At 41.0% G+C, this 14,835-nt stretch overlaps 1 protein-coding gene across 5 annotated transcripts in view; it reads left to right on the top strand.

Annotated features, from left to right (window-relative positions):
- The window catches only part of SDHC (succinate dehydrogenase complex, subunit C, integral membrane protein, 15kDa), a 52,099-nt gene that overhangs the window by 3,633 nt on the left and 33,631 nt on the right, over window positions 1–14,835 (top strand). For 2 of the 5 annotated variants that reach the window (XM_011975990.1, XM_011975981.1), the window contains exons 2-3: window positions 4,400–4,456; window positions 8,592–8,693. The exons of 1 other annotated variant lie outside the window; for it this stretch is intronic. In XM_011975990.1, coding sequence (XP_011831380.1) covers window positions 4,400–4,456; window positions 8,592–8,693 — 159 coding nt within the window. The remainder of the gene's footprint in view (window positions 1–4,399; window positions 4,457–8,591; window positions 8,694–14,835) is intronic. 2 more of the 5 variants (XM_011976011.1, XM_011975997.1) reach the window with 1 other exon arrangement.

Genomic DNA, 14,835 nt, shown 5'->3' with positions numbered 1-14,835 from the left:
GCCCGGCTAGTTTTTTGTATTTTTTAGTAGAGACGGGGTTTCACCAGGTTAGCCAGATGGTCTCGATCTCCTGACCTCGTGATCCGCCCGTCTTGGCCTCCCAAAGTGCTGGGATTACAGGCTTGAGCCACCACGCCCAGCCTTTTTTTTTTTTTTAAGCCTCTTCTATGTGTCAGACATTATTATAGGTACTGTGGATCCAAGGCCGGGTGCAGTGGCTCATGCCTGTAATCCCAGCACTTTGGGAGGCCGAGGCGGGAGGATCACCTGAGGTCAGGAGTTCGAGACCAGCCTGACCAACATGGAGAAACCTCATCTCTACTAAATATACAAAAATTTGCCTGGCATGGTTGTGGGTGCCTGTGGGTGCCAGTAATCCCAGGTACTTGGGAGGCTGAGGCAGGAGAATTGCTTGAACCTGGGAGGTGGAGGTTGCAATGAGCTAAGATTGCGCCATTGCGCTCCAGCCTGGGCTACAAGAGTAAAACTCCATTTCAAAAACAGAAACAGAATTAGCCGGGATTGCTGGCACATGCCTGTAATCCCAGCTACCTGGGAGGCTGAGGCAGGAGAATCACTTGAACTCGGGAGGTGGAGGTTGCTGTGAGCTGAGATTGCGCCATTGCACTCCAGCCTGGGCAACAAGAGCGAAACTCTGTCTCAAAAAAATAAAAAAAATTTAAAAAGTACTATGGTACTATGGATCCAAAATATTTGAGTCCTATCCTTGAGCTCAAAGTCTAGCAGGGAGATAAATAGATTAATTATTAAACCACATAAGAAATATTGATAGATATAAACAAGTGTGAGAGCATGGCAGACATAGCAAGTAAGGCTAAAGAAGTGGTGATCTTACTATCCAGGAATTGGTTTTTTTTTTTTTGAGACTGAGTCTCGCTCTGTCACCCAGGGTGGAGTGCAGTGGTGTGATCTTGGCTCACTGCAGCCTCTGCCTTCTGGGTTCAAGTGATTCTCCTACCTCAACCACCCAGGTAGCTGGGATTACAGGGGTGTGCCAGTATGCCTGGCTAATTTTTGTATTTTTGGTAGAGATGGGGTTTTACCCTGTTGGCCAGGCTTGTCTCGACCTCCTGACCTCAAGTGACCCACCCACCTTGGCCTCTCATAGTGCTGGGATTACAGGCATGAGCTACCACACTGGCCCTTAGGAATTGAGTTTTGAAGGATGAATTTAACAGGCTCTGAGGGAGGCTCTAGTCAGAGAACAGCATGAGCATGTGGTCAAAAGAGGGTTTGCTGTATCTGGACGTAATGTAATGTTCAGTGTGGCAGAATTACAGTGGATTGAAAGAAATTTGTGGGAGGTTAGGTACAGAGAGTTGGCCACATTGTGAAGTGCGTTGTTTGCCCACAGTTTGGATCTTACACTGTAAGCAGTGGGAAATTGTTAAAGACTTTTAGGCAGAAGAATGATGAAACCATGTTATTTTATTTATTTTTCAGTAAATTAGTGTTGGTGGTATTGAATGATATGTAAGAGATCGGTGCGAGGGAGATCAGTTCAGGAGCTCTTGTTACAGTCCTAGTGAGAAATGAAGACGATATAGACTATAGCAATGGATTGGAATGAATTTTCCTAGCTATTAATGATAGGATTGGGTGATGCCATGCATACATATGGAGGGGTGGTGAAAGAAAATAAATCAAGGATGACTTAGCTTATAGTTTGGTAGTTGGGTGGTAATAATCATTAACAAGAACTTTTGTATACAAATTATTATTCATTATGTCATTCAAAGTTATATATCTATTTTATTGTTGCTGTTACCTAGACATTTTTGAAACTTTTTGGTATACCATCAGATCAAGTTTAGAAACTCATTATATTACAGTCATATAATGTATAACTATAATAAGATAAATTATAGTCACATCTTGTTTTGGACTAAAAATGATATTCAGTTTGATCACATAGACTTGGCTTTGAATAACTTTTTTTTCCAGAAATCAAATTTATTTTCAGTAGATGAGTATTTTTGTCACCACTGAGGGTTTTAGAAAGAATGCAATGCAAATTCTAAAGACGTTAGGGAGACCAGTGATAATATCTTACATATATATGTGGTGTTTTGTAGTTTAGACAATGCTTTCCTGTATGTTTTCTTGTGCAGTCCCCTCAGCAACCAATAAGGTAGGTATTATCAATGCCATTTTATAATTGAAAACGCTGATGCTCAATGACTCACTCAAGTTATACAACTTATTCTAAGATTTCAGGCTTGATTTTTTACTTTCCAATGTTATTTTTACATTACCGTTGCTGCCTCAATCCAGAGAAGAGTTTAAAAAATGATTTGAGCAATGATTACATTTTGGGGAGACATGTTAACGCATTTAGAAGGGGCAGCAATAACTAGAAATTATAAGTTCTGGCTTGTCAATTAAAAATACAGAGTTCCTGTTTTCACATGAAAGGGAAGGATAGATAATTACTTTTGTCAGATTTCAAATAAGGTTATGGCATTTGTGCAGCTAGTTTCTGTGAGGGCCTTGTAGAAAGTTTACATTGATATTTGTCTCGGAAACAATAGCGCTAGACAGAGAGGGCACGCCATAGATTCCAACCCACATCTGCAAACTCTTGCTGGGTAGCTGAGTGACTGGGCCTAGCCTGGTGTGAGGAATGCGTGCCCTGCAACTTCAGAGTCACAATTCAATTGATTAAAAGAGATTTGTTCCCACTTCTTTCTGGGAGCCTTGGGTATACAATGTCTGTATTCACCTCTTGCCTTCAAAGCTGGAAAGAGGGAAGAGCTGAAGAAGGAAGTGTTGGTTAGATTTTTTCCTTCAAATAGTGGGCCCTTCTAGTGTACTAATGTGAAGCATACAACTTTTGAAAAGTTTGTGCATCTAATATCAATGGTGTGAGGGACATCATGAGCTTTTTTAGAAGATCATTAGATCTTTATGAGATCTTGTATCCTAGTGCCTTGCAAGTAGTGGATATGCAATAAACTTTTGTAGAATCAATGTATTTTTAAGTTTTAGTTCCAGAAATTCACTCTATTTACCTTCTTAAATGCTTTTGGAAAGATTTGATATAATGATGTGACTGAAGGGTATAATGGTTGTGTGTTTTTCATAATACACGATGAGCATCCCTTTTCTGAAAAGCTTTGGACCAGAAGTATTTAGGATTTCCGAATTTTTTCAGATTTTGGAGTATTTGCATTATACTTACTGGTTGCGTATCACTAAGCTGAAATCCAAAATGCTCCAATGAGCATTTCTTTTGAGCATCATGTCAGCACTTAAAACGTTTTGGGTTATGGAGGGTTTCAGATTTTGGATTTTCCACAGTAGGGGTGCTCAACCTGTACCATGTAAACTTTGGATCAGTTAAATTCTCCTTAGATAGAATGCCTAGGCACATCTTAGTTTCTGACTTGAAAAGCAGTTCTGGCACTGATGTATACATTTCAAAAATAGCAATTTTTAAGTAGAAAACTTTCATGGGGTCAGTAAAAAAATTTTTTATTCCCATTTTTTTGCACATGATTGTAATTACATGAAAGACTTTTTGACTTGAAATTCATTCAGGATATATGGAGTTTAATTGATGTTAGTTCCTGAAATGACCTAGCTTAATATTTAGCTAGGTCTCTTCACAAGCCCCTTGCACTCTTCAACCTTTTTTTTTTTTTTTTTTTGAGACGATGTCTAGCCCTGTCACCCAGTCTGGAGTGCAGTGGTGCGATCTTGGCTCATTGCAACTTCCGCCTCCCAGGCTCAAGTGATACTCCCACCTCAGCCTCCAGAGTAGCTGGTATTATAGGTGTGCACTACCACACCCAACTAATTTTCATGTTTTTTGTAGAGATGGGGTTTTACCATGTTGTCCAGGCGGTATTGAACACCTAGGCTCAAGTAGTCCACTGGCCTCAGCCTCCCAAAGTGTTGGAATTACAGGCGTGAGCCACTGCACCTGGCCTGACCTTTTAAATTCATCCATTGTAGTAGGTCTCTGCTAAAGCTAAGCTATATGGTTGCAGTTACCAGTGGGCTTATTCTGTTTTTTTTTTATTTGTTTGTTGTGTTAACCCTGTCTCTTAGACATCACCTCCTGTAAGACCTAGCTTTTAAAAAATCACTTTCTCTATTTCTCTGTTGAATATTACCAACTGTGATTATTCTTATTCTTTTATCTTGCATTATTTGTGTTTGATTAAAACTTTATTTTGCATTTTTAGGTAATATTTCTTATTATTTTCAAGTTAGAGTTGTAGCTTTTCAACTAGAAAATGGTATCAAGGACACTGATACTGTCATTGTTTTTATCTTATTTTTAATCTATCCCTTCACCCCTAAAAATAGAGAAGTTGATATACTAAAGTTGATCTCTAAATGTGTTTTGATTTGTGATTCTCTTATCTTGCAGACATGTTGGTCGTCATTGCCTCCGAGCCCACTTTAGTCCTCAGCTCTGTATCAGAAAGTAAGTTTCTAAGTCTGAAAATTATTTTTTTTCCTTAGGGAAGAGCAATAGATTGTTGACTTAGATTTGATGGATATGTACAACAGTGGGCAGTTATAGACAGTTGACTGAAACTTAAGTAATTGTGGTCACTATTTATCGTTTGTGTGTATGTGTGTTGTTTGTTTTTGAGATAAGCTCTCACTCTATTGCCCAGGCTAGAGTGCGGTGGTACGATCAGGGCTTGCCATAGCCTCAGCTTCCTATAGCTGGGACTATAGGTGTGTAGTGTGCCACCATGCCTGGCTAATGTTTTGTATTTTTTGTAGAGACGAGGTTTCACATTTTGCCCATGCTGGTCTTGAACTCCTGGGCTCAAGCGATCCCCCTGCCTCGGCTGGGATTGTAGGCATGAGCCACGCACCTGGACTTTCATGTTATATATTTATTCTCAGCCTGTTGATGTCAACAATTGCCTTTGTGTTATTTTTTAAAAACTTTTTATTTTGGAAATATTTTATACTTTCAGAAAAGTTATACGAATAGTAGGATGAAGTTCTATATACCTTTCACCCACATTTGCCAATTGTTAACATTTTATTGTGTTTGCTTATCTTGCTTTTTTGTATTTTAGATTATGTCATATGAAATTTTTATTTTTTTAGGTCAAAGCTGGTGAAATATTAATGATTTAGTGTAGTTCAGCCTAATATATATTTAATTATTAGTATTTTCACTGAATGCTTTAAGGGTAAGTTGTGAATATCATGACTATTTACCTCTAAATATTTCTCCTGAGAACAAAGAAATTGTCTTACATAATGCAGTATAATTATATAAGCATAATTATCAAATTCAGGAAATTTAACATTGATGAACTCTTATCTCATATACAGTTGATTTTCAGATTTTTCATTTGTCCCAAATAATATATTTTAGAGAAATACAATCAGCTGGGCACGGTGGCTCATGCCTGTAATCCCAACACTTTAGGAGGCCTACGCAGAAGGATTGCTTGAGGCCAGGAGTTCAAGACCAGCCTGGGCAACAGAGAGAGACCTAGTCTCCACAAATAATTAAAAAATAAAAAATTAGCTGAGTGTGGTGGTGTGTGCCTATAGTCCTAGCTATGGGGAGGCTGAGGCGGGAAGATGGCTTGAGTCCAGCAGTTCAAGGCTGCAGTGAGCTATGATCATGCCACTGCACTCCAGCCTGGGCAACAGAGTGAGACCCCATCTCTATTTAAAAAAAAAAGACTGGATGTCGTGGCTCACACTTGTAATTCCAGCACTTTGGGAGGCTGAGGCAGGAGGATCCCTTGAGCCCAGGAGTTCAAGACCAGCCTGGGCAATATAGGGATACCCTGTCTCAATCAATCAATCAATGAGAAACAGCTATCCTCAACAATTTAGTAGGCTGGACATGGTGGCTCATGCCTATAATCCTAGCACTTTCGGAGGCTGAGGTGGGCAGATCGCTTAAGCCTAGGAGTTTGAGACCAGCCTGGGCAACACGGTGAAACCCCTTCTCTACAAAAAATACAAAAACTAGCTGGGTGTGGTGGTGTGCGCTTCTAGTTCCAGCTACTTGGGAGGCTGAGGTAAGAGGATCACCTGGATGGGGCAATGCAGAATTGTGCATAGCTTGAGCATAGCTGTTTAATAGTTGGGTTCAACCTAGCCCAGTGACAAAACCAAGAAACTATTAAGGTACCGAGCTGAATCTAGTTCTTGATTTTTGAGAACCTGAAAGGGAATCTTGAAAAGCCAGATGAGAGCAGATGGTAATGTATGAGATAAAACTGTGGCCTTGGAAAAGCATAATCCATTTATGTGAATATTTAAAAAATATGCTTGCCCTGCCACCCAACAAGAAGTTGTGCTTTCATTGCCAGACCTGTGTATTGGGTGGGATTAGAAAGCAGAGTTATCGGCCTGGCACGGTGGCTTATGCCTGTAAACTCAGCACTTTGGGAGGCCAAGGCAGGCAGATCATGAGGTCAAGAGATCGAGACCATCCTGGCCAACATGGTGAAACCCCATCTCGACTGAAAATACAAAAATTAGCTGGGCGTGGTGGCACGTGCCTGTAGTCCCAGCTACTCAGGAGGCTGAGGCAGGAGGATCGCTTGAATCCAGGAGGTGGAGGTTGCAGTGCGCCAGGATCACGCCACTGCACTCCAGTCTGGCCACAGAGCGAGACTCCATCTCAAAATAAAAAAAAAACAAAAAAACAGTTATTGTCTGATATGACCTCATCAGATGATTCAGGTTAACGGAATTAAAGTTGGTATAAAAATAAGGTAAGCGGAGGAACATGTTTTCTTAATACTGTGGGTTTATCCAGCCCACCATACTGTTATCAGAAAAGGGGTCTTGACCCGGACCCCAAGAGAGGGCTCTTGGATCTCATGTAGGAAGGAATTCAAGGTGAGTAGCAAAGTGCAGTGAAAGAAGCAAGTTTATTAGAAACTACTCAATTATATAGTAGGGTGTCCTCAGAAAACAACTAGGGGAACATGCTGTCTTTAAGTTTCTTTTTTTCTTCTCTCTCTCTTTTTTTTTTTTAATATATATATACACACACACATATATATGTATATATTTATATATTTTTTAGGTCTTTAAGGTTTTATTTTTTTTTTAATTTTTAAATTTTTAGTCTTTTTTTTTTTTTTTTTTTTGAGACAGAGTCTCACTCACTCCAGCCTAGGCTGGAGTACAATGATGCAATCACAGCTCACTGCAGCCTCTACCTCCCTGGGCTCAGGAGATCCTCCCACCTCAGCCTCCTGAGTAACTGGGACTACAGGCTGAGACCATCATGCTTGGCTAAATTTTCTCTGCATTTTTTGTGGAAACAGGGTTTTGCCATGTTGCCCAGGCTGGTCTCAAACTTCTGGGCTCAAGTCATCTGCCCACCTTAGCCTCCCAAAGTGCTGGAATTATAGGCATGAGCCACCATGTCTGGCCTAAGTTTTCCTTATATAGAGATCTTGTCTATGTAAGGACTAAACTAAACTGTGCCTACATGCAGGGGACCAGAGAGCATGACAAAATTTATTATTGATTTAAAGAAAAGTATCCTTGACATTTTAGTGTATAAGTACATCAAAGCGTGACTGTAATTATTTTGAAAGCATATGTTGTTATGGGTATTGGGACATCTGGACTTTATGTTGTTGCAGTTTGTCCTTGCAGGTATTACCAAGCTGTTTCCTTAGCTGTAAACATCTTAGAACCGTGGGTTGTCACTGGCAAGGAATGTGCTTTGCTAGTTTTATGATGGAGTTTATTTTATTTATTTATTTTATTTTTATTTATTTTATTTATTTTTTTGAGACAGAGTCTTGCTCTGTCTCCGAAGCTGGAGTGCAGTGGTGTGATCTGGCCTCACTACAACCGCTGCTTCCCAGGTTCAAGCGATTTTCCTGCCTCACCCTCCTAGGTAGCTGGGATTACAGGCGTGCGCCAATACGCCTGGCTAATTTTTTTCTATTTTTAGTAGAGATGGGGTTTCACCATGTTGGCCAAGCTGGTCTTGAACTCCCGACCTCATGATCCACCCACCTCGGCTTCCCAAAGTGCTGGGATTACAGGCTTGAGCCACTGTGCCTGGCCTATTATTTTATTTCATTTTTATTATTATTTTCTGTTTTGTGTTGCTATAACAAGATGGAGTGGATTTTAAAATAGTGTCACTCTGGGTCTTCTAGGCTCCTGCTTGCCTAACAAAACCTTTTCTAAAAAGATATTGCAAAATTTTTTTTTTTTTTTTTTGAGATGGAGTTTCGCTCTTGTTGCCCAGGCTGGACTGCAATGGTGCAATCTTGGCCCACCGCAACCTCTGCCTCCTGGGTTCAAGCGATTCTCCTGCCTCAGTCTCCCGAGTAGCTGTGATTACAGGCGCCCACCGCCACACCCGGCTAATTTTGTATTTTTAGTAGAGACAAGGTTTCTCCATGTTGGTCAGGCTGGTCTCAAACTCGCGACCTCAGGTGATCCACCCACCTCAGCCTCCCAAAGTGCTGAGATTACTGGCGTGAGCCACCATGCCTCTGGCCAGTATTGTAAAATATTGACTTAACAAAACATTATGCAAAATACTAAACCAAGCTTACTTTCAGTTCTTTTCAAACTTTCTGGTTTTATTTTAGTGCTGTTCCTTTGGGAACCACAGCCAAAGAAGAGATGGAGCGGTTCTGGAATAAGAATATAAGTTCAAACCGTCCTATATCTCCCCACATCACTATCTACAGGTAAGGACTCTGGAGCCAGAGAATCTAGAGGTAGTGGGTGAAAGTTCTGAAGGTTGATCTTTGGCCTACCTGATACTTCCCTCACTTTTACTCAACTAAAATACTGCTATGTAGATGAGGTGAACTCTTTAGGGTAGAGGGAGATAACATAAGAATTATCTTATGCCTTTTTAATACGGAGATGACTAAATTCTATCGTCTATCATTACAAGGGTAATCTATTTTTCAAAACTACCATTTAGAAAATTCTAGTAAGTCAAAATATAATTCCCATTAATTAAAAAATTTTTGAAACAATTTCAGATTTACATAAACATTGCAGAAATAACATACAGAGTTCCCATATACTTTTATATGGAAGGTATATAGTATATATGCGAAGTTATATAGAAGTTGCAACTTTGCAAATAATTCTCCTTTTTTTTTCTGAGACGGAATCTTGCTCTGTTGCCCGGCTGGAGTGTAGTGGTGCGATCTCGGCTCACTGCATCCTCTGCCTCCTGGGTTCAAGCGATTCTCCTGTCTCAGCCTCCCCAGTAGCTGGGGCAATGGGCGCTTACCACTACGGACAGCTAATTTTTGTATTTTTAGTAGATATGGGGTTTCACCAGGTTGGCCAGGATGGTATCGAACTCTTGACCTAGTGATCCGCCCGCCTCGGCCTTCCAAAGTGCTGGAATTACAGGTGAGAGCCACCATGCCCGGCCACAACTTCTTAAATTATTCAGACATGCTAACAAGCAGATTCCCAGCTCGTTAACATGTCTGAATGATAGAAGAAGAAGTTGCAATGATGATGATATCCAAGTATTATTCCTGTATTCGTTTTCTTTTTTTATTTTTTTGAGACAGAGTCTTGCTTGGTCACCCAGGCTGGAGTGCAGTGGTGCAATCTAAGCCCACTGCAACCCCTGCCTGCTGAGTTCAAGCGATTCTCGTGCCTCAGCCTCCTGAATAACTGGGATTACAGACATGAGCCTCCATGCCCGGCTAATTTTTGTCTTTTAGTAGAGATGAGGTTTTGTCATGTTGTCCAGGCTGGTCTCAAACTCCTGGCCACAAGTGATCCACCCACCTCAGCCTCCAAAAGTGCTGGGATTATAGGCATGAGCCACCACGCTCGGTCCCTGTATTTGTTTTCTATTGCTACGATAAGTTTCACAAACATAGTGACTTAAAATAACAAAGATGTACTGTCTTACCATTCTTTAGGTTAGAAGTATGAGACAGGTCTCATTAGGCTAAAATTAAGTTGTTTGCAGGGGCTACATTCTTTTCCAGAGGCTCCTTGCCTTTTCCAGCTTTTATAGGTCATCCACATTCCTTGGCTTATGGCATTCTTTCTCTATTTTCAAAGCAAGCCATAGCAGAGTCCTTCTCACTTTGTATCACTCTGACTTGTTCTGCCTCCCTTTTCTCCTTTCAAGGACCCTTGTCATTACATTGAGACCTCCCCAAATATTTCAGGACAATGCCTCCATCTCAAGGTCTTTAATTTAATAATATCTGCAAAGTTCTTTTTGTGATATAAGATAATATATTCACAGGTTCTGGGGATTAATACATTGACATCTCCAGAGGGGTGGGTGCATTATTTTACCTACCACAGTCTACCCTCTAGCCCTCAAAGTTTATGTCTGTCCCATGACAGAATACATTCACCACATCCCAGTGGCCCCAGAAGTTTCAATCTATTATAGCCTCATCTCAAAGTCTTAAAATTTCATCTAAATCTCCCCATCTGAACTAGGTATGGGTGAGGCTCTGGGTATAATCCCTTTTCAGGAAAATTTTTTCTTCATCTGTGAATCTAAAGCAACAAGTTACATACTCCCAAAATACAGTGATGGGACAGATATAGTATAACAACTGTAGACATTCCTGCTCAGAAAGTGAGAAAGTGTGTCCTGAAGTGGCAGGTCAAGAGAAGAAAAAATGTGAGAAAATGGAAGGAAAAAAGGAGTCTCTGGTTCTAACCAGTTTGAAATTCAGCCAGGCAAACACCATTTGATTTCAAGGCTTGAGAATAATCCTTTGCGGCTATTGGCTTTGCCCTCTGGGCTTATAGCTCCATCCGCTATCCTTCTTTGTGAAAGGTGACACATGCTTTTGCAGCTAGTCATTTTTAACAGCCTCTTTTTTGTCTGTAGAATTTTTGGGGTATGACAGTCTTCTTTTCATTTTCTCTCTGTCACTTTTAGTCTATGCTGACAGTATTTCTGTTGGTATAACATTCTTGAGAACATTGTGGGGGCCAGGTGCGATGGCTCACATCTGTAATCCTAGCACTTTGGGAGGCCAAAGCAGGTGAATTGCCTGAGCTCGGGGGTTTGAGACCAGACTAGGCAACATGGTAAAACCCTGTCTCTACTAAGATACAAAAAATTAGCCAGGTGTGGTGGTGCATCTATAGTCCCATCTACTTGAGAGGCTGAGGCACAAGAATCTCTTGAACCTGGAAGGTGGAGGTTGCAGTGAGCCGATATTGCGAGATTGTGGTGCTGCTGCACTCCAGCCTGGGCTCTGTTTCCAGGAGAAAAAAAAAAGAATCTTGTGGGGTTTCACCATCTCTATAAAACCATGTTGCCCAGGCTGATCTCAAGTTCCTGGGCTCAAGTGATCTGCCTGCCTTGGCCTCCCAAAATGCTGGGATTATAGGTGTGAGCCATTGTGCCAGGCCTTTACAGTGAATATCTTTTTTTTTTTTTTTTTTCTGAGACAGAGTCTCGCACTATCGCCAGGGCTGCAGTGCAATGGCGCAATTTCGGCTCACTGTAACTCCCGCCTCCCTGTAACCCCCGCATCCCTGGTTCACACTATTCTCCTGCCTCAGCTTCCCAAGTAGCTGGGATTGCAGGCACACACCACCACACCTGGCTAATTTTTTGTATTTTTCGTAGAGATGGGGTTTCACTGTGTTGGCTAGTCTGGTCTCAAGCTCCTGACCTTGTGATCTGCCCACCTTGGCCTCCCAAAGTGCTGGGATTACAGGCATTTTTGCTGGGAAGGCTGAGAATTTCCCAAATCATTAAGTCCTGTTTTTTTGTTTGTTTGTTTTATTTAAGAGACAGGCTTTCACTCTGTCACCCAGGCTAGAGTGTAGTAGTGATGTGATCATAGCTCATTGCAACCCTGAACTCCCAGGAGCTCAAGTGATCTTCCTGACTCAGCCTCCTCAGTAGCTGGGACTACAGGTGCATGCCACCACACATGGCTAGTTTTTAATTTTTTGTAAAGACAGGGTCTCAATATGTTAGCCAGGCTGATCTTGAACTCATGAGCTCAAGCGATCCTCTTACCTTTTTCTCCCAAAGTGCTGGGGTTATAGCTGCAAGCCACCATGCTCAGCTTGCTTTTTATTTAACAGCTCTTCCCTCAGTCTGTTTCTTTCCTTTCACATTTTACTATAAAGAGCAAAAAGAAATCAGGTTGCCACTTTAGTAAATTCTGCTTTCCACATTATTGTGGGACATAATTCTGCTAAACTTTCTGCCCCTGTGTAACAAGGATCCCCTTTCCACAAGTTTTTAATAACATGTTCCTTATTTCCTTCTGAGCCTTTACTAGCTGAATTGACATTCATATTTTCCTTTTTGAAATACATTTGTATATCATATGGTTCACATATTGAAAGCATACAGTTTAGTGGCTTTTGTTAAATGCAGAATTGTTCAGCCATCACCACAATTTTAGAATATTTTCTTTTTTTCTTTTTTTTTTTTTCGAGGTGGAGTCTCGCTCTGTCACCCAGGCTGGAATACAGTGGCATGATCTTGGCTCACTGTAACATCTGCCTTCTGTGTTCAAGTGATTCTCCTGCCTCAGCCTCCCAAGTAGCTGGGATTAGAGATGTGCACCATCACGCCTGACTAATTTTTGTGTTTTTAGTAGAGATGGGGGTTTCACTGTGTTGGCCAGGCTGGTCTCGAACTCCTGACCTCAGGTGATCCGCCTGCCTTGGCCTCTCAAAGTGCTGGGATTATAGGCATGAGCCACCCTGCCCAGCCAATTTTAGAATATTTTCATCACTCCAGAAAGAAACACTACATTTTTTAGCCATCACCACCAATCCTTTGTTCGTCCCAGCTTTAGACAATCAGTTATTTACTTTCCATCTTATAAACTTACCTATTCTGAACGTTTCATTTAAATGTAGTCATACAATATATGGTCCTTTGTGACTGGTTTTTTTTACTTAGCATAATGTTTTCAGAGTTCATCCATATTTTAGCATATATCAGTACTTTCTTCCTTTTTATGGCCGAATAATATTTCATTGTATGTACATACAATGTTTTATTTACCCATTTATAAACTGAATGACATTTGAGCTGTTTCCACTTTTTGGCTATTACAAATAATGCTGCTATGACCATTTATTTGTGTACAAGTTTTTGTGTGCACATATGTTTCATTTCTCTTGAGTATATACCTAAGAGTAGAATTATTGCATCATATGGTAACTCTATGTTTAACATTTTTTTTTAGGAGTAGAATTATTGCATCATATGGTAACTCTATGTTTAACTTTTTTTTTTTTTTTTTTTTTTTAAGACAGAGTCTTGCTCTGTCACCAGGCTGGAGTGCAGTGGCGCAATCTCAACTCATTGCAACCTTCACCTCCCAGGTTCAAGTGATTTTCCTGCCTCAGCCCTTGAGTAGCTGGGACTACAGGCATGCGCCACCACACCCAACTAATTTTTGTATTTTTAGTAGAGACAGGGTTTCACCATGTTGGTCAGAATGGTCTCGATCTCTTGACCTTGTGATTCACCTGCCTCAGCCTCCCAAAGTGCTGGGATTACAGGCGTGAGCCATGGCGTCCAGCCTATGTTTAACATTTTGAGTAAATGCCAGACTGTTTTCCAAAGTGGCTGCACTAGCAGTGTATAAGGGTTCCAGTTTCTCCACATCCTCACCAGCACAACTGGTAAAATCCATATTTCTGCTAAAATCTCTTCAGGGCAGTCTGGGCTTTTTAAAAATCATGGTCCTAAAAATTCTTTTAGTCCCTTCCCACTGCCCAATTTCAAAGGCACTTCCACATTTTTGGGTATTCATTACAGCTGCATTCCTCTTCTAGTCACCACAATCTATACTGATTTTCTATTTGCTGCCATAACAAATTACTGCAAATTTACTGACTTAAAACAACACAAATTTGTCTGACAAGATCTCCCTGGGCTAAAATCAAGGTGTTGGCAGGGTTCTGTTTCCTTCTGGAGTCCCTAGGGAAGAATCCACGGCCTTGCCTTTGCTAGCTTCTAGAGGCTTTCTGAATTCCTTGGTTTCTGCCCTCCTTCCTCTGTCTTCAGAACCAGCAATGCTGCATTGAGTTCCTCAGTCACATCAGGTTGACCCTGCTTCCGTCATCTCATTTCTTCTTTGACGCCTTTCTTCTGTGAGCCTCTTCTGCTTTTCTTTTTTCTCTTTTCTCTCCTCTGCTGTTAAAGACGTTTATGATTACACTGGGCCTGTCCTAATAATCTAGGATAGTCTATGTTGTTTTGTTTTTGAGACAGGGTCTCACTGTGTTGCCCAGGCTGAAATGCACAAGTTTTCTACAAGTTTTTAATAAAACTTGTGGAGCATGATCATGGCTCACTGCAGCCTTGACCTCCCAGGCTAAAGTGATCCTCCCAGCTCAGCCTCCCAAGTACCTGGGATTATAGGGATGCACCACCATGCCTGACTAATTTTAAAATATTTTCTGGAAATGGAGTTTGGCCATGTTGCTCAGGCTGGCTTTGAACTCCTGGGCTCAAGCTGTCCTCCCACTTTGGCCTCCCAAAGTTCTGGGATTACAAGTGTGAGCCACCACACACAGCCTAGTCTGTTTATCTTAAGGTTGTCTTATTAGCACCTTAATTTCATCTGCAACCTTAATTCCCCTTTGCCATAAAAGGTAACATATTCATAGGTTCTAGAGATTAGAGCATGGATATCTTTAAGGAGGCCATTATTCTGCCTATTACAACTTCTTAATACTTGGGTATGCATTTCCTCAATTGCAAGACAGTCTCCAAAGTACAGCCATCACAGTGTTACTGTCTAAACCTTAGTTCCATTCAGATTTTGCCACTTCTCCCATTAATGTCCTTTATAGGCCTAAGATTGAACCTAGAATTATATATTACATTTA

Source organism: Mandrillus leucophaeus, unplaced genomic scaffold (genome assembly GCF_000951045.1).
Source record: "Mandrillus leucophaeus isolate KB7577 unplaced genomic scaffold, Mleu.le_1.0 Scaffold1014, whole genome shotgun sequence".
Classification (NCBI taxonomy): Eukaryota; Metazoa; Chordata; class Mammalia; order Primates; family Cercopithecidae; genus Mandrillus; species Mandrillus leucophaeus.
This window is presented reverse-complemented; position numbering and strand designations above follow the sequence as displayed.